We start from the raw sequence: 27,628 nt of genomic DNA on the forward strand, positions 1-27,628 counted from the left end.
CAACTCTAGCATTTCTTCAGATTAAGAGATTCATTGAAGCAAGGTTGCATCACACATTTATGTATTAACGGATCACCAGGGACCTGGTCTTTCTAACTCTTAAATGTAAAGGATCAGTATCACAGAATATATGAACATTTCTGACTGTTTCAAGGCCATGAATATTTACCATTTCGTTCTGGAGGATAGGATTTTGTTCTTTTGTAAATTGCTTTCTGAAAATAGGTTGCCCAACCAAAAAGCCATCACCATCAAACATAGATCGTATCTGCTGTTATTTAGCTCTGTCCCAGCATGAATAACAGTTATTGATTTTCCTGAACTGAGAGGTCAGTCCAGGGCAGGACACAATGAGACTAAACATAAAAAAAAGAAAAAAAGTTCAGTTTGGAGAGACTTTGTGATGATGGACTATAGATGGTAATAGTAATTGCTCATTTTAGTTTAACATGGAATAAACGTTTGATAAGAAGTTTCACAGAAATAAAGAAAACCATGAGAAATACTTTGTTAATTATATGAGCATTAAGAAAATGAGTACACTGTAAAAGAAGTTACAACCTGGAAAGTGGCTTATGATGAGTTGAAATAATAGCAGTCCAGAAGGTTTGAATTTTGGTATGCAATAGTTCTGAAGGAGCAATAAGCATTTGTTGCTTTGCTTTTGTAGCCTGCAGCTTATTTGTCGTTTCTATCTCCATCCAGTTCAGCAGCAATCTGGGATGAATGTGCCTGTGAGTTTACTGCAGGATGCCTTTTTCTTGCAGAGTTCTTCTGTCACTGTTTCCTGTCTCTTTGAAAGACCCTTCACTCCTGATAGCCCTGCACCTTTCTCACTTATAGCTTGCTCACACATAGCTTGCTTCCTGCCCTTGGTTTTGTTTGTTATCCATGTTATGTCCTGACACTTATTTTTTTAAGTGCCTTTAATTTTTTTCCAGAGGGTGTGGTAAGTTAGGAAATCTTGTCAAATAATTTGTAAAGCAGCTAGAGGAATGAGGCATCAGTTATTTGCCAGGATTTTTGTCAGTGTTAAGCCAAGTACTTGGATAAATCTTTTCAGAGCTGTAAAAAGCAGAAGGTTCTGGGATATTTGCCAGCCAGGGCCCATCCCATCACCCGCAGAAGGGGAGCAGGGAAAGCCTGGAGACTGTGACCAGATCCAACCAAGAGTCTAGATCCTAGTGACATCACGACAATGAAGTCTGAAGTCCAGGTAGGAAGATAAACCACAGGCCAGAGTTAGGATCAGGTTAAATAGAGGTCCTTGGCCCATTGGAGTGGGTGGAGGACCCAGGGGAAGCTGGTTGGGTCCTTAGAGTTTTATGAGTGTCCTCATGGCTCTACCAGCTTGTAGAGAGTTTTGAGCTGCAAGGGCAATGGAGTACCAGCATTTGCAGTAGTATTATTTCACTGTTTCACTCTCATTGAGTTACATGAGCACCAAATGGAAAAGTTCCTTTAATCTCATAACATTTAGGCAGGCTGAACAAATATTACATGTGCAGTAACTCCTGAGAAACATTTACTGGTTTTGTATCCAAAGTGCCAAGAAGCAACTTCTCAGATTTTTGTATTTAAATCAACCAATGTTTATAAATAGCCTAACAGTTTACTTTTTTGATGACCCAGCTCATATGTAAAATGAAAATATATTTTATTTTAGTAAAAATTTGAATTAGTTGGTTTACAGATTGAGTGCATTTGTCTTTGTAAATGTGTATATTCTAATCACCTTCACATGTTCAGGAGGTATAAATATAGGATTTGGTTTCCACAGCCATCTACATGCCAAACTTTGAAACAGCTTTTCAACAAACAGTGATTTCAATAGAAATCCAGTACATAACTCCATAGAAAGCAAACACAAAAAAGGCAGCGTATATCTGAGGTGAATTTACTTTCAGATGTGGATCTATATTCAACTTGAGGGTATTTGTTCATGTGTTAAGAGCTAAGTGTTTGTCTAGGATATATTTGTTTTACCTCATGAAAGCCATGATCCTATCATGCCTAATGTATCAGGCAGCTCTGTGCTTGCTGGCCATTCCCTTAAAATCAATGACAATATTTGCCAATTTAAAGCATTGAAGATAGGTTAAACTGTTTCATGCTCTGCTGTTAAAAGAGGTGCATGGGAAGGGGGTGGGGGGGGGGAAGCAGTTGAGAGATAACAGCAAATACTTATATTACAAAGCAAATTCCCCTTGTAGAAGTAGGTCAAAAGTGCAGCTGATGTACATGTAGACAGAATATGGAGAGGGAGTAAAAATAACATTGTAACAAAATTTGCTAATCAGATATTAATTTTGTGCTTAAGACTCCAGATGGAAGACATCTTGATCAATTCCTTAGGGGCTTAATTTTTCTGATTTTTCCTGTGTAAGAAATATTCACTGAAGCGGCTGGAAATTCTCTAGATCTTAGTTTATAGTCTGTAGTATCCTGTCTTGACTTTATCATGGGGTGAGAATGTTTGTCCTTTCTGTGGAAGATGCTGGAGTTATGGCCTCATTAGGCCCACTGGTCCCCTTACTATCTGTGCAGAAAAGAGGGACATTAAAATGTGAATCCCTTGCTTTCAGTGGATGCACTTATCTTTTATTACACAGGAAAGAATAGAAATAAAAACCATGGCAATTAGAAAAGTAAATTGGCTGCAGACAAGGAGTAAATGTTTGAAAGCCCTGGATATTTTGGCATGTATAAAACGATTAGAAGCAGGACATATTGTTACATTATTTTGTACATGGTTCTCAGCAAACATTCAGCTTTTGGGCTTGTTTCCATGAGAAAGAGGAGCTGCTGAGAGTCAAGTGCCTGCTCTGTGTAGCACTGCTTGTTTCTGAGCAGTGTGAACAAACCCAGTCCACTTCAGCAGAGCAGCTTAAACTCCACAAGGCTTTAGGCTTTCTTGCACTCCCATGGATGTCTTATCTCCTGGGAAGTGTCTGTTCCCACCTCCTTGCTTTCTCTGCTCCCCCACTTCCACAGAAGCCCCTGGGACCACATGCCACCTTCCACCATCTCTTGGATGGGTATTTCTGTCAGTGTAACAATCTCAATCCAGTAGGGCATGTGCATGTCATGTGACTGCCTTGAGTTAAAGGAATCTGGCATTCCCATCAGCATTGGTATAGTCTAATATAGTCTATAGTGCGTCCCAGTAAATCACCAGCTGGTAATCACAACTACCCACCACAGAACAGTAAATTGCTCAGGAAAGGGCACACAGGGATGAAGCTTAGTTTGTTTTTCTTAAACACATGGTAGTAGTATAACATAGTGCAAAATTACAAAATATTTCTTTAAATAACATCTCTCTGTGGAATAAAAAAGGGCATACTTGTAACTGTCATGCAGTTAGCCTGTAGTACTCAGTGCTTGATAGCAGCGCTGAAATAAATGGAATAAATGGATGTCTTACTAAAGGTTGAGATGTTTCTAGAAACAAGAATAGTAATGCCGGTTGCACTGAAATTGTAGTTGTAAAATTTGCTGTAGGCACTAATAGCTGTGGACCCAGCTGGACAGAGGATGTTCACCCTTCCCCCAGTGTGACAATTCCTTTATTCGGGCATTTGAACTCGGGTTCACTTCAAGGGAAATGTGAACGGTCACTGTGCAAAACCCACATTTCTCTAGGCTGTTCTCCATTCTGACCTCCCTGCAGTTAGGTTAGGGGAGAGGGCAGTGGTTTCACAGATTCAAGTTTCTTGCATTGCATGTTTTGTTGAATTACTGTAAAATGTTAGCCCTGTGGGTCCTGAGAACAAAATTAAGAGGGAAAGAAAGAGCAAAAGGGAAAAAGGGTTGCTGAGTGACTTGAAATGCAGCCAAGAACAGATATAATGAAACTTGGCTCAAAGCCCCATGCTGTAGCACAGTTCTCAAAGATCAATTGCAGGGACGTCTCTAGCTGTGAAAACATACCTGATGTTTTCAGAGGCTGGCTGGCTGAAATGAAAATAAGATTCTACTTGTATGCTATGTTCATTTTTGGTTTGTTCTCCTTTTTTTTTTTTTTTTTTTCCTGAAAAAAAAAAGGAAAAATGTACGGTGTTGACTATTAAAAAAAAAAAAAAACAAAACTGTTTCTTAAATTGAAGTAGTTTGCATAGAGATTTTAAGGCTTTTTTTCAGCTGCATCTTTAATTAGTGTTGGATAACAGAATTGCCAGCCCTTTGAAGTGCTTAATGTGAAGGGTCACTGTTATTAGGTTTCTTTTCTGTCTCCTGCTGAAGTGAGAGAGTGGGAGGTCAGGCACATAGACACTAAAAGAGCCACTGCATAGTGGCATGACTGTCCTCAAAGTGAGGTCTGGCATACAAGGGTTCACGAGTGTGAATGTTTATGTGTGAGTCGGGTGTCTGATCTTCCACTGTGGTCTCTAGAAATTTAGTCAATACAGGCTGTGGAGAACAGTAATTTGTGTCCTGCTGCTTTATATTCCTTAACTTCTTCAAATCAATCATTCTAGTCTCCCTAGTTTGTATTGACAAGATTTCCATTGCCTTTAATGGCTGCTTAGATGTCTGTCTCCCATGTAGCATTTATAGTCCAAGAAAATCAATCTGTACATTGAGGGTGTATTTATATGACCTTTGCTTTAGGGTGACATAAATCATATTTTTAACTGGGCTGTTTCATTCCATGAGTTGTTGCTCAAGTTAGATGACTACTTCATTCTTAAGATAGCTAAACTGTAGATGCATTTATTTCAAGGCAAGACAAGTTCCTTAATTTTACTTTTGCACGGCTGAATATTGGTAATTCTCAACTTCATGGAAGATTTGCTTCAGCCTCGGTATCTCCCAAATTAACTTAACACATCTTCATTAAGAACTGAAATTATGCAAATTTTGTACTATTTTGACTAAATAAATGATGATGTTACATCTATATTTTATTGACTATACATTCTCAACAAATGATATAGAAGAAATTATCATGCATTCACATAAATGACTGCATGTCACAAAGAATGTGTGCAGAATGGAGTTCTAGGGGTTCTAAGGGAAGAATATCCAGGCACAGAACATTCCTGTGTGTCTTTAATATAATGTGAACTGTAATGTGTTTACCCAAATCACGCACTGAAGAATTCCAATACCAGATTCACAAATATTGAGGGTTTGGGTATTTTTTCCTCAGTTTCCAGAGGAAAGGTCAAGACAAGCTGTGAATAATTTTCTTAACTCTACAGAAGCAGAAAACTAAATGTCACTCCCCTATTAACCCCACTCCCAATCTTTAGATTTTGATGGAGTTGACCAGACCTAGGGTCAAAGTTTGAATTTTAGGCTCCAGCATGTGCAATAAATCTGCTTTTGAATGTTACTTACACCACCAACACTATTATTTTGCCCCCCACAGAGTTCCAAATGTTCAAGTTCCTTATAATGAAGGATAATGAAGAATTATAGGTTACAGTTATTGGGGCTTTCTGAGTAGAAGCAAAAAAAAGCTATTGTAGTTATTCTTGTTGAAAATGACAACTGTTCATACTGTCATTCCTCTTTTTGTGGAAAATGAATAACTGGAGTATTAGAGTCAGTTTTCACTATAGAAGAGTGCGAAGAGATGAAAACTTCTTAAAAGGGCAAGAAGACATTGGATTTTGGATGAATGGTGTAAAAACTGAGGAAATACTGTATCAGATTGATTTGTTCATTCAGGACAGTCAGTATTTTAACAAGAGCTACCCAGATGCAGACATAAAATATCTGAGAATTTCTTCAGTGTTGTCTGTTTCCTGACTATGCTGTGTGTTTGCTTTAAGAGCTTGGTGTCTTAGAGAGCCCTAGTTACACTAGCTGATGGCCCAAATCCTTTGGACCTGTGAAGAAGTTCCTTAAAAATCAGCATATGCTATGGCTAGAATTATTGGATGGCACACTCAAAAAATCAGGAATCTAAGATTTCTACAAAAAATGAAAAAACTCAGCTGAAGCTGGGACCTTCCCACATTCCTTCTGAATGTATTGTCGCAATAATCACAACTTAATAGTGCTTCCCTCAAGAACCTACTAGACCTCTGAATCACTTTGCAGCCTACATGAAAATCCTTCAAAGATTATAATAGCTAAAAGCACTCTTTAAAAGAAAAAGTAGTAATATTACAAACAAGTGCAGTTCCTTATGCCTAGAATCAATGTTTAACTTTATGTTGTCCATAGGAGCAGAGACGCTATGAAAAGCAAAAAGCAAGTGTAGCTATCTGAAGATGAGAGAGATAGATCCTAATAAATTCTTAGCTGGAGACTGATAAAAAACTGTCTGCATGAATGTTTACCTTCTGTTTGGTTGACTGCCACAGAGGCATAGCCACAACTAGTTTTAATAAAGTAGTTTACAATCTTGCTTACGTGACCGCAGTACAATCGCATGGCTGCATTGCATGGAATAAACTCTGAAGTCACTGAATAAAGCAAACAAATGCTTCACCCACACAACTGCAACCTAAAAAAACACACTCAAATGTTTAGACACTCTGTGCAGTGCTTAATGAGTAGAGAGAGCCCCTTTGTATAAAATATTTCCCTATACAAATATCTGAATTATGCAAATGAGGGAGGTTTTGGGGGAGGTCTTGTCTTGATAATAAATAGATTCTTTGCCTCGTTATTTGTCTTTCCACAGGTACTGCAATGAGCATTTGTTGTGCCCCCCTCATGTGTTTTGGACAGGCTGGGGGCCATGGGAGCGCTGCACAGCTCAGTGTGGAGGAGGGATCCAGGCACGGCGCAGGACATGTGAAAATGGTCCTGACTGTCCTGGCTGCAGTGTGGTAAGAAATTTTTAGCTTTCTTTTCATTCAAATATCTGTGGTCATATGCCACAGATGTCTCTATGTCACAGAGTCATAAAATCATTTAAGTTTGAAAGGACCTCTAAGGTTATCAGGTCCAACCATTAACACAGCTCTGACAACTCCTCCATCGAACCACATTCCCCGGTGACTCATCTATGTTTTAAATATCTGCAGGGATGGTGACTCTACCACTTCTCTGGACAGTCTGTTCCAGTGCCTGACAACCCTTTCACTGCAGAATTTTTTCCTAATATCCAATGTAAACCTCCTCTGCCAAAACTTGAAGCCATTTCCACCTATCCTAACACTAATGCTGTGCCCATAAAGAATCTATGTCTATAAGCTGTACCCCTAACATGAGTCACCAGACTGTTTTTGTCTCTGTGTTGCTTGTGTGTCCTGAAATCCACACAATTTATCAATCAGAAATATATATAATTCAGCTTTTTCACAGTATCATCTAGAATTTAAGCTTCTTGAGGTGAGGTTGGTGCAGATGTCGATGTGCCATTGCAGGTTTATAGGGAGTGTTTTAGTTTTATCATCAGAGTGCATAAGAACTCTAGCTATGAGCCCAGGACTCCAGTGTAACATGTTCTGTACAGCAGAGAAAAAGCTAAGTTTCACATCTAAATACATAAGGAGCCAATCAGTGACTGCATGGAAGCACCAGGAAAGTTCTGAGGTGATCTTGGCACAGCAGCAGCCTAGTAGCTGTCAGGGTTTGAATTTACAGTGGGATGCTTTGAATGAGTAGAAGTGCTTTATTGATACCCAGTTTATTAAGAGAAACATATGGGAAAACATGTAGGGGATTTTTCTTATATCTGAAAAAATAGAGGTGGGTAAGTAAAGGGGTCGAAGAATTTTTTTTTCTTTTTACTATTAAACCAGTTTTTACATGTCTTAATTTCAGAGAGGCCTAATTCTGAGGTTTGTTGTAATCTGTGGTCTGTTTGTTAGATTGGCAGTAATTCAATACTAAAGAAAGGATAATTTATTACCTTTTTCTAATTTGAAGGTTTTGTGCATTTTCCCAGGATTTGTTCTCTTTTTAAAATTTATTCTGATGATAGAACTGCATTTTGAGTAGATTAAAAGCATGCAAGAGGCTTGTTCTTTTATTTCAGTTAAACTTTAAGAATTAACCCAATAACTTAGAATTCTATCAAGTTTTCCAAAATATTTTTCTGTTCTGATGGTACACCAAAAAAGCAGACATATGATTAAGATCTAGTGTTAAACCTTCCTGACTCACACTGAATAGAGCATAACATGAAGGTTTTCTCCTTCATTTGTTCCTATTTATCCTATAATAATGTTTGTGAAATATAACAGCATTTTATTTTGCAGAGAATCTTTCTATGGTCTTAAATCAAAAATATGTGGGTCTAATTTTCTTGAAAAGCTCCATGAGGAAAGTAGGAAAACCTTTAGTGTAAAAATTACTTACTATAACTAATTTGAGATCAATGGCACTGGGTTTTGTAATTTATTAACACTCTTAGCACATACTCTGCTGCACCACAGAATAGTTACCAGTTCAGCTGTAGAAATGTTCTGGAGATTTTTTATTAATTAGAAAAGTATTTTGTTGATGGTTTCAAGCTTTGGAGTACGTAGTTGTCTTGCTAAAACTTCGGCACAAATGGAAACCCATCCAGTGCAGAAATTTTCTATAAATCCTGATGTCCTTGCAAGATAAAGGACTGTGGTATAAAGTCTGTGTTCTGATTAAGTTTCACTGAATTTGAACCCTTGAGTTACCTGTCTTGACTCAGAGGCTTTGCAGCCATAGCAGGGCATAGTCACTAAGTGAAGCTGAAGAAAAAGTACTTTATTTCTTCTCAGTGTTTGTTTCGTTAATCTAAGAAAATGAAATCAGAAATATTTTTATGCCGCCTTGTAATTGTTGAATGGTTTAAATATTTATATTAATAAAGTCTTATGAATGAGGAGCACAAATATGAAACTTGTTGGATGTTGTTCTGCTTCAACCAAATTTTTGGTTTTATTGTAGTAGGTGTGTATTTTTCCAGTTAGAATTACAAATTTTTACCGTTGTGAATAAAGGAGAAGTATGCATGCCAGCAGTATCAGGGGACCAGATTTAATTTCTTAGGAGAACCTGCCTCTTCTGTTTTCCAATCTGCAACCTGGCTGTGAGACTGCAGTATAGCGAATCCTAATCTGTTTTCCTGTCCTTATTTTGCAGCTTTTACCATATTAATGGCTATTGTCTGTGTCCACCTAATGATTTATACCACACAATTTTTAATGAACAGTGTTTCTTCCTTTTAGTTTGATTGTTTTGCTCCTAGGCTGCAATATTACAGCAGGCAGCTTGTCAAAAAGACAGCCCGTGCTTGTCTTTTTTGAATCTATCTCATCACTTGGTTCCTTGGCTTCATCTGTCTTATAGCAGATATCAGCCAAGCCACTTGAATATTTTTTTTCAGGACTCAGTAGAGTTCCCTACTGTTATTTCCAACTTATTTTATAAAATAATAATGATAAATCTTGTGATGCATATAAATATTCCACAGAGAGAAAACCATGATGGTATCTTAAAGATGCATATGTTCCTTAAGTTCCCTCAATGAATGAAAATGGATGGCCAGATTCTTAGGACTGAAGCCATTTTCACTGAATACAGAAAACCATAAATCAATATGATACAGGAGAATTAGACCACAGAGACTCATAAGGGTCAAAAAGATGAAGTTCAAAATCAAAATCTGGAGTCATAAGGACCTGTCAAAGTCTTTAAGTTAATCAAAGCTACTAAAGAGTGCTTAAAATTGTCTAATAAGAGATAGAACCATTGCAACCAAATTTAAGAGCAGCTAAAATCTGGTAATAGAAAGCTTAAGCAGATCAAAAAACAGGTATTAATTTCATGTATGCAGGTGATACAGATAGTAGAGAAGGAACTGGAATTCTCTGGACTGTGCTAATGTGCCTCAGAGGACAATCACCTTCAGATTTTATAGCATACTCAGATAAGCTGTTATGTTTCCTTTAGAAAATGCTTCTTTTCCCTTGAGAAGCATAATCTCACTTGAATTTGTCTCAGGCCAGTAATAAAAGAATAACTTTTTTTAAAAATTATTAATAGAATGAGCAATTTAGTTTGAGGCTCAAGTTGGGTGACATGCTTTATGTGTATATTTGTCTGTGTTCTTATTTCAGTCATACTAACATATACATTAATCCTCATTTTTGTACTGGGAGCCTGGTAAATGGTATATACCTTCCACATACCAGAAAAAAACATGCTGTGTTTTGCTGTGGAATGAAAACACAAACCAAAAAGGAAGGAGGAATTTTATGTGTTTCTTAGAAAATAATAGCTATTTTGGGGGTGGTTTTGTCTTCTGGTTTTGTTTTGTTGGTTTTTTTTGTTGGTTTGCTTTTTTTTTTTTTTAATTATTAGAATTATTGTTTCAATGTTCTGGAATTGTTCTGAACACAAAACTTTTTTTCAGAAAGGGTATTTGTATTCTAGAGTTTTTGTAATGAAAGAGGATGAAAAGAAAAAAGAAGAAAAAAGTAATTTTTTTTTTCATGAATTTTTAAAGAGAATTTGAAGATGGAAGGTTTTCAGAAGTACTTTTTACTTTGTCCATCAGAGAGAACAGTCTACCTTTTTTTACTTGCCATCCCACAAAATAAGTTTGAAATTTATAGTCCAGAAAATTGACCAGAAAATAAAATTATTATTATTATGCTTTCTTTTATAGCTCTTTTTAAAGTTTCCATTTGACTTAAGAAAAATAATATATTACATAAACATAAAACAATCTCACAAGCATGTTGTATAAGAAATTGTACTATTTATATGATGTTTGCATACTTTATGCTCATTTCCTTTTTCAATCCTTTTTTCTTCTGTAATGCAAACTCCTTTGGATATTAACTGGTTTTATATTTTGAAAGTTTAACAAAGTGGAACTTCTTTTCTTTTCATGCTGCACATTCTACTTCAATTTTAAGCAATAACCAGTTACTTAAAGAGGGTAAAACCAAAAAGAAAAAAAAAACCCAAAATCATAAGAAATAGTTTCAGAAGTGCTTAAACATATTGATCAATGGTACATACCTGCTTACCTTGGTCAGTAAAGTGAGTTACCAGCTTGGCATTCATGGTGAAGGTAAATGTGAAATATGAACTGGTTGAACTGATGTCCACATATATCCAAATGTGAGCTGTTTAAGGTGGTATTTAGGCACACATCCAGCAATTGTTTTGCTGTTTCATTTAGTTAATTTTGAAAAAGACACTAAACTGTAAGGTGTTTGCTTTCTTGCTTAGAATAGTGTGAAGCATCTCTTTCTTGAGAGATGTAATTTTTAAAGTAACTTAAAGCTGTGAAATACATTTTTTAGCTGCTAGGAAATTATCTCTACTCTACTTCAAACTATTCAGTTCAACCTGTGACGACTGACACTGACTGCAGTCCTGTTCTAGATTCCTGTAACACTCTTTCAGGGTCTTCCAGGTCATGTAAAATAACTTCTTTCATGGACCAATGCCATCTGATTTGTAATCTCTATCAAATCTAATTATAAGGGTTTGCCAAAGCAAACACATTCAAGAACTTTGTATTGGGCGTATGTGTATCTGTCATACAGATGATGAATGTTTGATTCAGAAGTCCAAATCTTATTTAAAAAATCATAGGAAATCAATGTTAGTGTAACAGTGCATGAGCTTTCTCAGGGCTTTGGGTGAAGGCAACAGCCAGTGTGTGCCTTGAGGTCAGGTGACAGCCAAGTGCCTTCATCCAGTTAGGCAGTTGTACTGATCAGAGACAGAAGACCAGATTTCCTTCAGCCGGAATTTGCCCCACTGTTTCCTAAAACACCAGGGACACTGGAGTGTGTCCTGTCTCAGGTCTCACCATTTGTTGCAGTTTTTAGCCATTCTTGTGCTGTAGATGTAGTTTTCATTACTGTTATTTAGATGTAATACTGTTCCCCCAGCTCTGTGAGGCCCTGTGTTTGAGCTGTGGTGGTTGCTGCCTCTGATAACCACAGAAAGAATACCTGAAACCGCTTTCAGTCTGCACCCAGCAGGCACAGTGCTCAAGGACTCACTGTTAAGAGACGTGAACTTCTACTTTTCTTTGACGGGATAAGTTCTGGATGTGAATGAAAAAGGAGAAAAATTGGAAGAAAGAATCTTGGGTGCCAAAGTTTTGTGCTGCACTAAGTTTAGATTGATTTAATGATAAGAACTCAAACTTGAGGATATTTCCTAAGCACTTGTGCTTCACAGACCCTGAGGTTTTTTCATTGCTATGGACCTAAAACATTCAGTTATCTCTGGAAAGTAATATGCAACTGTCACTGAAGACTAAAAACCAGAACAAAAAAAAAAAAATAGATGGCATAGTTCTAGCTTAGTTTTATCAAGTAATAGAGCTTACAGGATTATATTGTAGTCTGTCAGGTATTCTTACTCTTCTGCTCATAAGGCACCCACTCCCCCATTACAAGTACATTTGACAGGAAAGTGGTCTTAGATGACAACAAGGAATTGGGACGAGTTGCATGAAACAAAGGGGCCTGGTAGAGGGAAAAAACCTAAATTTGTTTCTACACTGAGAGACACATTTGCAGCTGAGGCCATTGCTTGGTCCAAATGGTGTCAGGTGCTGGTCAATGAGTGTACATATCAGCACATGTGTTGTTTGGGCCTGCATCTCTTAATTTTTAGCAGTTGGACTGCTAAATCCTACAGGTAGGTGTATGGGAAGGGGAAATGTGAGAGGATCAAATGGATCAACTTAAAAGACTTGAAATATAAACTTACAGGAAATCAGACTTCATTATTTCCAGTGCTTGTGGATGTTTTTGTATGGGTGTGTAGCTTTGTTTGGTACATAAGTAGTATTTCCATGAAATCAGAATTGACATTAAAAAAAACTGTGCTGGAGTATCCTGGACCTCTTGGAACAACTAAAACTTTATTTAATATAGGGTATGTTTTCCTACATTAGATAGTAAACCTCTAATCCAAATTTATGGAAAATAAAAAATTGATGGAGGTAAAGACAGTCAGCTTCACCTGATCTCTGATTTTCAAATTGCTGAACAACTCCAGGGTAAAACATAATTCTGATGTAAATGGAAAGTGCAGTCCAATCCCTTAGGATATTACTAATATAGACCTCTTCATATCTTCCTGACATTGTTCTTCAGGAAGATAAAAGGGGTTTCTGACTATCAAGATGGAGCAACTTCAAACTAAATGATAGTAAATTCATGACAGAGGGGTTACATAGAGTTATAATTAATTATACTAGTTTATATATCTGTGTTACATCGATGTTAGCTTTATCCATCTTTACCCACTGGATAATCTAGTGGTTTGTCGTGGAAGGAAAAACATCAGGTTATTGGAAGGTTACTCTAGATCTGTTAATGCAATGTGTTTAGACAGATTTTACTTATAAGTGCTTTTAGTCATTTTGGAGGAAAAATTTGGATTATATTTTCTGATGACCTGAACTTTTGGGGCATCATCAATACAAAAGTTGATTTGCATGTCATATAGGAGGCACTAGATGTCTTTGAGGGCTGAAGTAATAGAAATCAAGAGTTTTGTATCATAATTGCAGTCATGAACTCAACAGAAGCTCCTTCTTTCACCTTGAAACACAGTGAAAAACAAGACAGGAGAATGACCCTGGTATGTGAATTGTTTATGATTCTAGCTATAAGCCAGAATGTTTGTGCAGTGGTGAAAAAAAAAATAGATTCAGTTATAGCATTTAGGAAGTTTCAGCAAGATATTCCCAAGGAAGACAAAAAAGGTACTCTAGGGATTCATATATAAACTAATCTCAGAAGAGATGATTGTAGCAGTCTGGACTGAAGCAGGATAAAATCGCAGTTTTTGTTTCGCGTATTACAATAATGTGATTTCTCCAACACTGCTGTTATCTTCAAAGCTGAGCTTATTTTGAAGTTGAACTTATCTGACAGCTTTGTGTCAATGGCTGAAGTAATGAAAGCTCATTATGATTTCATCTACAAATTTCAAAGTCTCTTCCATTACAAAGATATGTCTTTTTCAAGTATGGAGAAACCTTAATTTTACTGTAGTCAGTTCAGTAGCAACCTTCATTGTACAACTGTAATCAAAATGGGTAAAAAGGGTGCATGAAGCATAACATTGAAAATTACCTCAGAAACCTGATAGAGCAGTTACATAATTTTTTCTGTAACTGTGCTTACTGATCTTAAAGGTTATGGCCCATGGTGGAAGTGGGCTGAGCTCAGGAAAGTGTTCCAAAGGATGGGAAAAGATTGGGATTCTTGTAAATCAGAGTACGCAGGGTTCTAGTGTGTGAAGGACTAATACATAAATTAATGACAGGTTTAGAGAGGGAACATTGGGGTTTCTCTGTACTCTATACTGTAGTATAGTGAGTTTTAAGGAAATATGAAGCTAGTGAAGGGAATTCATTTCTATCCAGGGCATTGTTAAATGATGTAACTTGTTGCAAGAAATTGTTGAGGCTTAAATCTTAAGAACCAATAAAACTCCACACAACTAAAATTGTGCAGGACATCAGGATGAAGTAGAATTATAATAGACAAAAATTAGATTTTTGTTAGCATATTAAATTAAATTTTGAAGTTTTAAATCTTTTTCCTGAATATTAACAATCAGATATGGAGCTGTGCTTTGTGCATTCTGCTTATTTCTATGCTGCCATTTGACAATAACCAGGGAAGACATGCCTGATCTAGAATGGCATTTCCAATGTTCTTCTTTTTAAGGGAGTGTTGAATCAGTTTGCTACAAATTGTCCCTCTGATTTATTTTGTTCTTTTTAGGTTTGGTCACCTGTACTTAAAATGGCACAGTGCAAACACAGTAATTGTGTTTACACATTTTATACCAAAAAGTCTGCTCCCATGTAGACCTTAACACAAAGCAGAGTTCAAGTATTCTTCAATTTGACCTCAGTAACTTGAGGGATGAATGAAGCCTGAATAAGTAATACGCTCTGTTGCCATTTATAGCTTCACTAATGCAGCAGCTCTTGAAGAGTGCTAGAGTGATTTGTTAGCTGAGCTGACTGACAGCAGTCCTTAGCCATCTGAGTGCAGTTAAATGGAACTCCATCCAAATTAATTATATTTATGTGCCAGCTTTTATTTTTACTTAGTCTCAGGACATCATAGTAATTTTTAATTTATTTGGCTGTGGTAGGATTTTAATTTTCATTGAAAATAGTGTCAAGCAACCCTGTTCTTACACAAGTTATATGAGGTTGAGAAATAATCTTTAAAACTTCTGAATATTTATTGATGGAGTTATCAAAATTCCTTTTATTGTTCCTCCTTGTTTCATCCCATTCTCTTTCACACTAAGTTGTTGACTTAGAATGCTTCTGCACTAATACTGCAGCCACCAAATAAAAGGCATTTAAGTATTCAAAGCCTCTGACATTCATCTTGAACAAATATGTTCACAAGCCTTAAAAAAGGCAAACATACATTTTCTCTGTGTTTACTTATAACTTATTTTGTATCTTCAGGGTGATGTGACTCAGCCTATTGCAGCATTCTGAAATAATAATATTTAGATCTGAATACTCCAGTAGATGGGATTGTATTCTTCTTGTCTGAGAATATAAACTCATGCAAACACTGAGCTCATTTACCAGAATACACAGTGATTTGTCCTTGAAGGTTGAAGGGCAGGATGAAGTGTCACAGTCACCCTATCAAGACCCCTTTTGTTACTTGAAAGCAGAATCATGCTGCATATTTCCTTTGGCTAGAGAAATGCGGATGAAAATAAAAGTATTAATCCTTCCAGAACAGAGTTTTTCTAATTCAAGAATACTTATTATTTCATCTGAAACATCAGAAAGCTGAAGTTATAAAAGCAGGCATTTCAGTTTATGTTATGAAAATCTTCAACCTTGTTACTTATAACAATTTCTAGCATGAGAGATCAGTGAAACAAGTTACTACCTTGTAAAGACACAGGTGTTCACTTAACTATCATTTGAAATTTGTGATACCCCTACATAGACTGGGGCTGGTCCAGAAATAGGTCAGCCCCAAAATACAGATTTTGCTTTGCCTTGTCAGAGAGGGTCCAGATGTAGAAAAGGAGCTGTAGACTATACCTGTATTTTTTTAGCTATCTGATTCAGAGGAAGGACCGATTCTCTTTGATCTCTTTTTAATTTAAATCAATCTCCAGAAGGAAAAGTGGAAAAAAAAACCCACCCATAATAGCAGAGCTGACCTATGGTATTGCAGGCACTTTGCCAGTTACACAGGCTGGACTGCCAGGCACCCTGTCCGATACGAGACTGTTACTCAGCCAGCATCTGTGGAGTGCTCAGCATGACACTCCTTTGTGTTCTTACTCTGTTGCTCAAAAGCAGTCCCATCTTTAGTGCATGAAGATTATTTATGAAGGTAGTGGCAGATTCCAGGATTCTTTGTAAAAGGCCGTACACATGTTGGTGGTTGTGGGAACACTGTGTGTGCCTTTGTCAATTTACTGTTCGATATCCCACTTATTAGCAAAAATTTTATTTTTCACAGCTGAATTTATTCTGCCCCCATCCCCTCAGTGTAAACTCTATGAAAAACATGAGAGTTCATCTATAGATCCACATCTCTTGGCATTGCCCGACTTAGCTAAATATTTTCACAGCCTTGGATGACATTAGCAAGCAGAAATCCAGAGAGTATATCTGGCTGTTACTCTACCTAGAAAACCCATAATTCTGCTTTAAGCTGAAATGAAATATGCTCACTATATTTAAAGCATGAGAAGAGTTTCATTCAGAAGTTTCTGAAATTTTCGGGCAGTTGGTCACAAAACTAGAAAAATACTGTATGTTTTCACATAGGAACACATAAACCTCTTTGCAATGGCACTAAGCTTCCTATTAAAAATAGTTAATTTATGTATCCTGTCCTTTACTGAAAAGCTGATCCAGAATCCCAAGGCACATATTGAAGCATTTGTGTGAGATAGCTTGGCAGAATGAATATTTTGTTAAAGAGTTTTAAAGTATTTAGAAAAAGAAGTAATAGCAGTGCATATTATCTTCTTCTGAAATGTAGGGCTAAAAGGAATATTAGACATATAGTGAAATCTATCATCAGCAATATTGTATGAAGTATAACAATGATCCATTACGTAGAATGCAAGAAAAAAAAGCAACTGGTGGATTATAGGAATTAATCCATCAAAAATCTTGCTGGGAGTCATATGAATGTAATTTTGAAAAAAAAATAAGAAATGCAGTGTTGTTTGGTATCTCTAGGTAGGGAAACGTTTTCACTTTCCTTTGTTTTCAGAATGACTGGTGTTCTATTTGCTGGTTAGTTTCAAAGTAAAATTGAAGAAGTATAATAATATGAGATGTTCTATTTGTAAAGCGAATCTGGCTTTCCATTAGAGTCCCAAGAAAACTAACTAATGTTGCCATAAACTTCATAGGAAGAAAAATATGTATGAGCAGAATTACCTGTGTTCTGAGAGGCAGGTAGTATGAAATGTGGAGAAGAAAGGAAAACCTAAATTACAAAAGTGCAAGATTTTACAACAGTATTTGTCCTTTCTAAAGCTACAGAAGAGCTTTTCCTAGTATAGTCAGACAAACAGAGATGAAAATGAACTATTAATCTTTTGCCTTTTGTGAGGTAAGTACCTTTGATTATTTGCAGGAAATTTATTGATGAGTTTAGTTCTTGGAACTGCATTCTCCCTGCCGTCCCAGCCTGATAAAGAGCATGTGCTATGTTAACGTTATACTCACACATTCCTTTTTTCCCTCTGCAGTATGCCCTCCAGAGAGTTTGGTTTTTTGGGGTTTTTTTGGGGGCATAGGTGCCATCCTTAGGTACAGTACTTTCCCTGCAACACAGATTTACAGCACAGACCATGTTGAGCACCATTCATTGTGAAAAACTGACCATTTATTCCTCTCTTCCATTTACCATCTTTTAAGCAGTTAATTATCTGTGAAAGCATAATAGATTTTTGTTTAGCTTGTGGCTGCAGGTCTCCTAAGAGGGAATAATTCCTTTGAGATACACTGTGAAATGTCTTTCTGAATTCAAAGTAAACTGTATCAGCTTACCACCTGTATCCATAAGTTTGTTGACTCCTTCAGAGGTTCTGATAGGTTCGTAGCTTCCTTTTAAAGAAAAGCAGACCATATAATTTTGTTCTCCAGCAGATCATATTTCATATTCCACTAATTTCATGCTTTATTTTGATTTCCCTGATTTGCCCAATTCAGATGTCATGCTCATTTTCTTAGTTCCCCTGAACTTCCTGAAGTATCTTTTGAAAGTGATGTCACATTTACCATCTTCCAGGCTTCAGACAGGAAGGTAAATTTAGCAAGAAGCTGTGTGTCACTAGTATTAGTTTTCATATTTCTGCTTCTGTAGTTACATTCTTTGGTGACTTTTTTTTTCTCTTTTTATCTATTTGTGCCATCATGTCTTCAACTAGCACAGCCTGCTGTAGTCTTGTCATTTCTAAATACCCCTTCTATGCCTTCACAGTATACTGACCCTGTAGGCTTTGTAGCAATCTTTCTGTCCCTAACGTCCTTGAAGCAGGACTGCATCTTAGCCTTTAGACCTCACAAAGTACCTCCTTGAATTCTTTTCTGGCCTCCCTCATTATGTTTTAACATATATTACACTAGATTCATTATTATTTCCCTTCATTCTTTGTTTGTACCCAACTTCAGCTTTTTGCAGGTTAGTGTTATCTTCCCGCTGTTTTATTCTGATTTCTTTTTGCCCTTCCTTGGATTTCTTGATTGGCAGCAAGCACTTGCTCTCTGCCTCTAAAACACTGCCTGTGGTGAGCTTTCCTCCTGTAGTGCTCTGCTGGGCCACATCCCTCTGCAGGTCCCTCATTAATGATTGTACTGAACTTCTTTGCTCATTTGTATTGTAGAGGAGGGGTCAGGGACTATCCCCCTAATACTTTTCTCTTGAGTAGAGCACCTCTCAAGGCAGCAGAATTCAGCAAGGAAAATGCTTTTTAGGCTTTTCTGGGGAAAAAAAAAAAAAGCAAAACAGTTGGCCAAAATATATGTATTTTTGTCATTTTATTTGTATTCCTTAATCTTGGGCAGTTAAACCAGTAGCCTAGTTTGCTTAGTCAGGGGTAAGTCCTGCAGGGGACTTTTGCAGCTACTGAACAGTTATATTATATTTAAAACCCCCAACAGTTATATTACATTTAAAACCCCCAAAATACCCCTTCTCTCCCACTTGCACCCTGATAGCTCCACACTTCCACCCTAAGGGTGGTCAAACAGGAGGACTCAGAATCCATGATCTTTGAAATTTATGGAAAAAATAGAGCATTTCGTTTCTGTAGCTGGTCAAAATCATATTATATTTTGTATGCAGTTACAAAATGACACACAAAGTGGTTTTAGTGCTTGATTGTCACTGCTAAAACAGGGCCTTGCCCAAACAACATTGAAGTTGATTTTGTCTTCCTCTGATTTCAGGGAAAACTGAGTCAGCCTCAGACTTTTTGTCATTCTGAGTGCTTTTTAAAACAGATAAGAACTTGCTCATAAATGGATTCCCAACAGTTAAAGAATAGTTTAGCATTGCCATCAGAGGCATTTATTATGAACTGAATGCAAGGGGCTTTTGTTTGTTGGCTGGATAATTGTAATTTTAAGCATCTTTTTCTTCCTAAACAGTTCAATAAGTATATATTTTAAAAAAAAAAAACAAAATCTAGTTTATTTTTTTAAATTGTCGCTTATCAAATCCAGTAAAAAAAAGAAGTCCTTTGAAGCTTCAAATTTGACATGCTCTCTTGGGGAAATGACTTTAAAGGCTGTAGGAGTATGAGCAATCCCTGATGAATTAACTTTGTACTCTGTAAATGCACAGAACCACTTACTCATTGGAATAAGGAACGTGATTAAGAAAGCAAAAAGCTCTAAACTCTGCAGCTGGAGCACAGATGCCAACGAACATAACTTTGATGCTTCACAGATGATTTTGAACACAAAACTGTTCCAATTGACTCCTTCCCTGCATTTTCCTTGGAGAAACATTAAGTGCTCTGTGGTTTGTTTGTTGGTGTTCTTAAGTGGTGAAGGGATTATACAAGTTCATAAAGAAAGGTTTTTTCCTAAATGGATGCGTGCTTGCTCAATTCTATTAATTAAAGTTAACAAACCGTATGTCCGTAGATTTTTAAGTGTACAGTACAAACACTACAATTTTCAGTGCTTTTCTGGATGTGAGTTTTTAAAGGTAAATGAGGATGTGATACACTTGTTCTGTGACAGGAAACTTGGAGGTTTAATGCTAGAGAGTTTGTACCATCTCAGAAGAACTTTTTTTTAACTTCAGAAAAGCAGATAAGCCCTTAAAGGCTACATCTAACACTTGCCAATTAAAATCTTGCAGTGGAGTCTAACTTCCAGTTAGTGTTGAAGTTAGAGAAGGTATCTATACACATGTGGGCATAGTTGAGGCATATTCTGGGTTGTAAATAGGTATTTTTGTAGGTGTGTAAGCGCTGAAGTACATGGTACATGGTAGTTGAGTGTATTGTAAAGTTTTAGTAAGAATCAGTAGCACAGGCTTATTGGGAGTGCAAAACCAGACACCTGTGTGTTGGGGAGCAGCTTCATCCAGGTTTGTTTGAGTTACTAGGATACAGAAGGTAAAGGGAACTGATTAAAAATGTCTGAAAGTATTTTTGAGCTCTGACTTGACTGAATCACTATTGGTCCTGCTGGGATCAGGCTCTTCTTTGGAGAACTCATGCTCATCTAGATTTCCTGAAAGCCATTTTGTTGTGAAATTTAGGTAAAGAATTACTTTACCTGTTTCAGTTAGTGGTTTAATTCAATTCTCATTTCTCATACTTTGAATAATACCAATCATTGCATGAGCCTGGGTTTGTTTCATTCATCAAAAGCAGTAAAGCATGAATGGCTTCTCTGAATTACTGCTAATAAAATTTGTACCACAGTCAGCATAAGTCCTGCACAGTCCCAACTATAATTAAAAACATGGCAGAACAGGACTTCTGAATCATATTGGCAGTATTCCAGGTTACACAGACAAACTGAACAAGAAAGAAAAAAAAAAAACAAAACAAAACAAAAAAAAACAAAAAAAAACACAAACAAACAAACAAACAAACAAACAAAAAAAACAAAAACAAAAAAAAAAAAACAAAAAAACAAAAAAAACCCCACAACACATTAGAAAACATAAAGGCTTATCTTAAAGAGCTTGTTTAATAACAATGCTGTTATTTTCTGATCAGGAACCAAAGAACAGTGACTGTAATGCCTGTTGCAAGGAAGAGCACCTTCCTGACTTTCTGAACTGTTATGTCTCCATTTTCTTACACTTACATTTGTCTAGGACAGATAGTACTCATGTAAGGATTGAAAGTACTATAAATAACGCAAAAATACTGCAAATTTTGAGGAAAGAATTCTCAATGCTTTTTTTTTTAATTCAGTTCATCTTTTAAATAGTTTCAAAATTACATATAAATCTTGAAAATATGTATTGGTGAGGGAGAAATAAGTGAAAAAATGATAATGTATGATGAATGCAGTTTTATCTATATTAATACATCCTACAAATTCACAATTCACCGCTTGCTTATGTCACAGTAAAGTCTTGAACTAAGGAAATAAGAACTGAATCGTGCCAGGACCTTTATTACTGTTCTCCTCTTCCCACTACCTAAAATTCTTAAATTCATTCACCAACCATCTTTTTGGTTGGTAAAAATTACTACATGCTAGATCTTCACAATGTAGCAAATGAAGTAAATAATTTCACTTCTTTCAGAAAAGTAGAAAAAATAAAAAAGAAAGGGGAAACCATTGTTTACTCCTCACTTCCTAAGCCATTGATGGGATTTGAAATGTTGGAGAAGAGCTTTCCCTCCCACCTCTGCTAATCTAAGGGCTGGCTGCCCTGCAGATGAAAGAGTACCTCTACCTGATTAAGGCTTCATGCTCAGAACTTAATTTTTGATTTACAGTATTCTCTATGACTTGATGCTGATGAGGATTCCTTTCTGTCACTTTTTTCCCACTCCAATGTTGAAGTGTCATGAATGAATGAGAAGTCTGAGTTTGATTCTTTCCTGAAAAGGGTATGAAAATGGAAGTTTGAAGCTCCATGGAAAAAAATTACAACACATAAAACAAAAAATTGAATATCAGTCTCTGCCTCACACAATTCCTAGACTGTTACAAAAGCATCCACATATTCAGAAGCAAGTTTTAACCTTTTCAGTAGTTGTCATTATTTTCTTGAGACTCCATTCTAAAGAGATTTCCATTTTACAGTCCTATTTGCACCTTCTATATAAGATGAGTATAATTACTGTATAATCACAATCAGGCCCTGACATTCATAGGTTTTTGCTGATATCACATGGTAACAAAGACAGCTTAGATATAGAGTTTCTGGATTTTTGTTTCACATTTTCTTGTATTATAGTTCTGAATTCAAAGATAACAGTGGTAAATAAGTTTCATATATGTTGATTGATATTGGTAAAGACTTCATCACAATTACATCTAAGAAACATGATAGATTTATTTGTTTGCATTTAAGGAAATTATGAAGTTGCAAACTCAATCATTCCCATACAGGATCTAGTTACAATAACAGAGTTAAAGTTGCACATGAGTATTTGAAAATATTCTTAACTGTGAAGTATTTTATGAGAAATTTGTTGCAGTTAAGTTAGAGAACAGATTGCTTGGACTCCCACCTATTTACTAACACTTACAATCGTGTTACAGGCAAAAAAGGATACACCATTTATGTGAAGCCAAGAATTTTATCTTAGTCTGGTTACAGTCTTAATGTTTCTTACATTTATAACAGCCTTATCAAATAGTTTAAATTACGTGCTGGTAACTTAAATACACAAACTTTTTAGTCTCTGCCTTTCTCTAGTGTTAGGCTGGCCCTCCCACTACCCCTCGATGTGGGGATTGATGGTTTCAGTCTGGGGGTGGATGTACAGCAACTGGACAGTATCCTGAGCACTTGGCCAGAAGTAGGACATGGATATTTATGATTTCTTTTTTCTCAGTTTAGAATGTGGTTGGGATCTTTTTTATGTTTGTTAAGAGGCTTCACGGCTTCCTTATTATTTGTTGATTTGCAAGTCCATATTGCAGCTGAATTTACTGTGTGTTTTACATATGTTGGGTGCTTGTTCTTTGTTCTCTCTGCTCCCCCAAGGCTTGAGAAGAATGGCCTGACTTACCTTGCTCCTGAGGTTGCATTCATTTGATGACCAGTAATTGGCCATCAGAGATATTTATAGCCCTTGGGCTTCAGGTATTGCTCTCTGCCAGTTCTTTCAAAGCTTCCTCTGTGCTTCTGTGCTGTGTTTTATTAAGAGGGTCTAATGGGTCATTCTGCTCTCGGTAACTACATGTTACAAATGCCCATTAGTTGCAAAATATATATATTGGTGTAGACATTACATCACACAATTATAACAGAGCTGATGAAAAGTTAAAACAAAGCAGGTAATAGAGATCTGGTAATTAGATAATTGCTGTTGCTTGCAAAAACAAATCTTCAGGCAAGCCAGCTCGAGCTCAGGCACAGCCCAGCAGGTCCTTTAGCCTGCCTTCCTAGCTTAATGCAAAACCTAGTGTCCTGGTACAAACAGCACTTAGTCCCTATTTACTGAGCTACAAAGCTAGGAAGCATGTTAGTGCTTTATTTATGCTTAGGTTTCAGGTGGACCATTCATGCTGGAATGCAAGAGGGGCTCCTCAGACAATTTAATGGCACTTGCCATACCCATGAAAAAAAACCAAAACATTGGATTTTCAAACCCAAGTCCCTTCATGTGGACATCAATGTTTCAGAAATCCCATTCCAGCTAAGGATTGGGATAGCTGTCTCTGGGTTTTATGCAGTAGGCTTCACATCCACTGGGATAAATCACTTATGCCATGAGCTTATGATTCTTAGTGCTAGGCTAGTAGCCTTATCCTGTGGGCAAATAAAGATGCATTTGGGTTTTTTGGTCCTGCTAATGAACATTGGACATTCTCATTTAACTGCTGATTAGTAGGAGACTCCCTTGATCAAATGCAACTGTTATGTTCATATCTCACTGGCTCTGGTGCCAGGCAGGCTCATGTTTGTTTTCACTTTGCCAGAAAGAAGATGATACACTGTACTAATAAAACTACACAATCTTAACATTACATGTTGCTGTTCTGATCAAAAGCTCCTCTGAGCCAGATGCTTCTGTTTATTACTCAGTTAAAGTAGATACAAAATACACAGGTCTCCTTCTCATCGCTTTTCTTAAGCTCCTCTGCCTAAAATGATATAATTTTTTTAAATTAATAATCTTCAGTGTATGAAAGGGGCTCACAGGACCTCATTAATGGAGTCTCAAGGAAATCTGAAGTTGGCATAATGTGAATCCATTGACCCTCTAGCAAGGAATTGTTTGTTAGAAAGGCAAGCAATCTCTGCACCCACTTGTCTTTCCTGCTAGAAGAAAGGATCTCTTCAGAAAAAAACACAACTTTAGGGTGTAATAATCACATTTAGTACTATTCTAGCAGAAGATTTTGTTCCTGTATTTCACTCAGTTTTCTCCTATGCTAAGAATTGTTCTCTGAGGCTAACTTGACAGAAGGAGTGATGGACATGTAAAGTATTTGAGGATGTTATTCTCATTTGACTTGAAATACTAAATGATTTAAATTTTCTTGGCATTTAATGTCGCTGAATCCTACAAAAAGGAATTTGCATTTTCTGTAATGTTTTGTCATCTTTGAGACATGTGAGCAGCCATATGACTACAAGTGTTCAAGTGTTAGCATAATGCTCTTTGGAACATTGACACATACAAAATGAAATGTCTTTTTGCCTCTGAGCAGGATAAGGCCCTGACATGTTGGACTGATTCTTTCTGGAATCTTTGTTTAAAAATAAAAAAAATTACCCTGTTGCATCTGCCACAGGTTCTTTCAAAGGAAATGGATAGTGAACTTTCCATTTGGTAAAATCAGATACTTTCTTTGTCATCCTGCAAAGTGATCACATTAACTTTTTTTTCCTTTGTCATGAGATTGAAAAAAACATTTCTATAATTTAAGAAGTGGTTTGGCTCCATCAGCTAGAGTTCAAGAAACAAACAACTTCAAAGTTGTGACTTCTCACAGACTTGTCTAAACACAGAGAGACAGAGAGGCAATCTTAGGTGGCAAAACATCTACAAAAATATTATTTTGCTTGTATGACATGTATTTGCTTGTATGACAAAGCAAAAGGCAAAGTAAAAAAAGCTCTGTTCCAAATTAGCATCTGTTGAAACAATTTGTCCAAGCAATACTGGATGTTAAGAGTTAAGAAAGCTGGGTAGTGATCCATGATTTTGTACACCTTAAACAAATCCTTAGTAAATTTATATGTACTGTTCCTGCCTCCTGAAATCCTTTTAGGCATCTCTCTCATGCCTCTCTCTGGTACAAAAGTACCTGGGTTGAAAGGCTTAGTTTCATATAGTGCTGGGATCCATTAAGACAGAGAATTCATGTATCATTCAGTGTCTGCAGAGTGATTGCTTTTATAAACCAAGCCTTAACTGAACAGCATGTTCTGTACCTCATTATCACTGATACTAAAATATTTACTAAAACACCTACGCCTTGATGAGAAGCCACTGTTTTAAAATGTACTAGAAGCTGTGATCAAAACTTAAGTCCGACATAAACACATTTATGAATTACAGAACTAAAAGTTGAAAGATATACCATTTCTTTTGCTCTTTTAAAACTGCAACAGTGTAAGTAGGTGGATTAGCATTTAGTAAGCCACATTCAAGCCTTCCCTTTGAGGATTTCCGAGAATTTTATCTGCATGAAGACGATTGAAAATTCCATTCTGTCCTTTTCTTTCTTCCCTCTCCCTTTGGATCCCAGGGACTGTTTGCAGTCTCTCACACTTTCATCCCTGAATTCCTACCAAACACCTGCATTTTCTTATCAATGGCATTTATTTATCTGTAACTGCTTTTATTTTATGTAGTCAAGTGAAGTACTTCCTATGGATATGCAAACAGGTCAGTGTCATTATCTTTATTGCTTTTTTTTTTTTTCCCTTTAAGGATGTTTTCCTAGGCTTCTTAAGGAAAAACAAGAAACAAAGCAGACTGCCTGTCCTACCTATTTTGGCCCATTTTCTACCCTTACTGGTCTTACTGGTGTTGCCTTGTCTTTGAGCATCTAGAAGAAAGATTTCTTTTCCTGCGAACGTCTATATTTTGGTGACAAATTCCTGAGTATTAGAGAAAGCTGTCAGAGAGAAGGATACTTTACCAACTTGTCCAGTTGGAAAAAAATCCCCAAAACACAAAAATCTAGCTATAATTTTCTCTTTGCATACGTACAGCTTCAGGCTACCTTTGCACCCCTGTCATGTCGTACATTGAGGCTTGCTGGATGCCAAGGCTGCTCTGTTGCTCCCCTCTTCTTCCTGGCAGGCAAGAGAAAATATAATAAGAGGTTCTTGGGTTGAGGTAAGAAGAGGGTGAGATCTCTTACTCATCATGGTTACCCATCATAGGCAAAACAGACTTGACTGGGGAAATTATTTTATTTTATTTTATTTTATTTTATTTTATTTTATTTTATTTTATTTTATTTTATTTTATTTTATTTTATTTTATTTTATTTTATTTTATTTTATTATTTTTTTACCAGTCAAATCAGAGTAAGGTAATGAGATTTAAAGCCAAATTATAAAAGAACCTTTCCCCCACTTCTCCCTTCTTTCCAGGCTAAACTTAATGGGCATGGAGGCTGAGGTCAGCTCATCACACATCATCTCTGCTGCTCCTTCCTCCTCAGGGATAGAACTCCTCAGTCCTCCCCTGCTCCTGCATCAGGTCCCTCCCACAGAGTGCAATCCTTCAAGGACAGACTGCTCCAGCAGCATAGTTCTCATCAAACTTGCTTTGAAAGTTTTATTTGACAGGCCAGAATGTTTTTAAAAGGCTAGACATTTCAAATTTAAAATCACAGTGTGAATACAAAATACTTACACAGAGCAAATTGCCATTTTTAGGAAAATTATATTTTTATTATTGTCTTACTAACACTAACATTTTTATTTTCCAGCTGTTAGTGTCATTGTTCTGAAAATAACAAAGAGTTGATGGTATGCTTACAGACCTGTCAAAATGAAGCCTGTATTATAAAGTCTACTGTGTAAATTCAGGGCACACATCCTGACCTTGAGCTAAAATTCTGCCACATGAGTTTCACTTGTATATTCCAGTCATGGTTACATAAGTACAGGCAGTAAGTCCTCTCCACATTGCTAGGAATATTAGAAATACAACATCATGTATTAGCCATTCCTCTTTTCCAATAAGTTAATGTGTGTTTGTTCACATATTGCTTTGATAAGCAAGCACGGCATTCCTAAGTACCCAATGGCAGTCTGCAGCCTCAGCATCCTGGAGGCACGTGCCACAGTTAAATTGTCCAATCTCTGCCATGTAACTCAACTCTTGTAGCTTTTAGCTATTTATGTCCTTTTTCTGTTATGTTGAAGAGAAAAAATTTAGTAGATGTCATATTCACTGACAAACTGGGGGTTTAAGTCTGCCCAATTTGATCACTGCAGTATGGATCAATCCTTGCTCATCTCCTTTTTTTCTTCCTCTCATAAATGAGTTTATGTGAATGTTATGTCAAGAAATGGAGCACAGCTGGCATGCAGAAATTTGA

At 36.6% G+C, this 27,628-nt stretch overlaps 1 protein-coding gene across 3 annotated transcripts in view; it reads left to right on the top strand.

The window, feature by feature from the left end:
- Nucleotides 1–27,628, top strand: part of SEMA5A (semaphorin 5A) — a 312,341-nt gene that overhangs the window by 239,030 nt on the left and 45,683 nt on the right. For all 3 annotated transcript variants that reach the window (XM_053986784.1, XM_053986799.1, XM_053986790.1), the window contains one exon: nt 6,644–6,791. In XM_053986784.1, the coding sequence (XP_053842759.1) occupies nt 6,644–6,791 (148 nt within the window). The remainder of the gene's footprint in view (nt 1–6,643; nt 6,792–27,628) is intronic.

The sequence above is a fragment of the Vidua macroura genome, chromosome 1, assembly GCF_024509145.1.
Source record: "Vidua macroura isolate BioBank_ID:100142 chromosome 1, ASM2450914v1, whole genome shotgun sequence".
NCBI classification, from domain to species: Eukaryota; Metazoa; Chordata; class Aves; order Passeriformes; family Viduidae; genus Vidua; species Vidua macroura.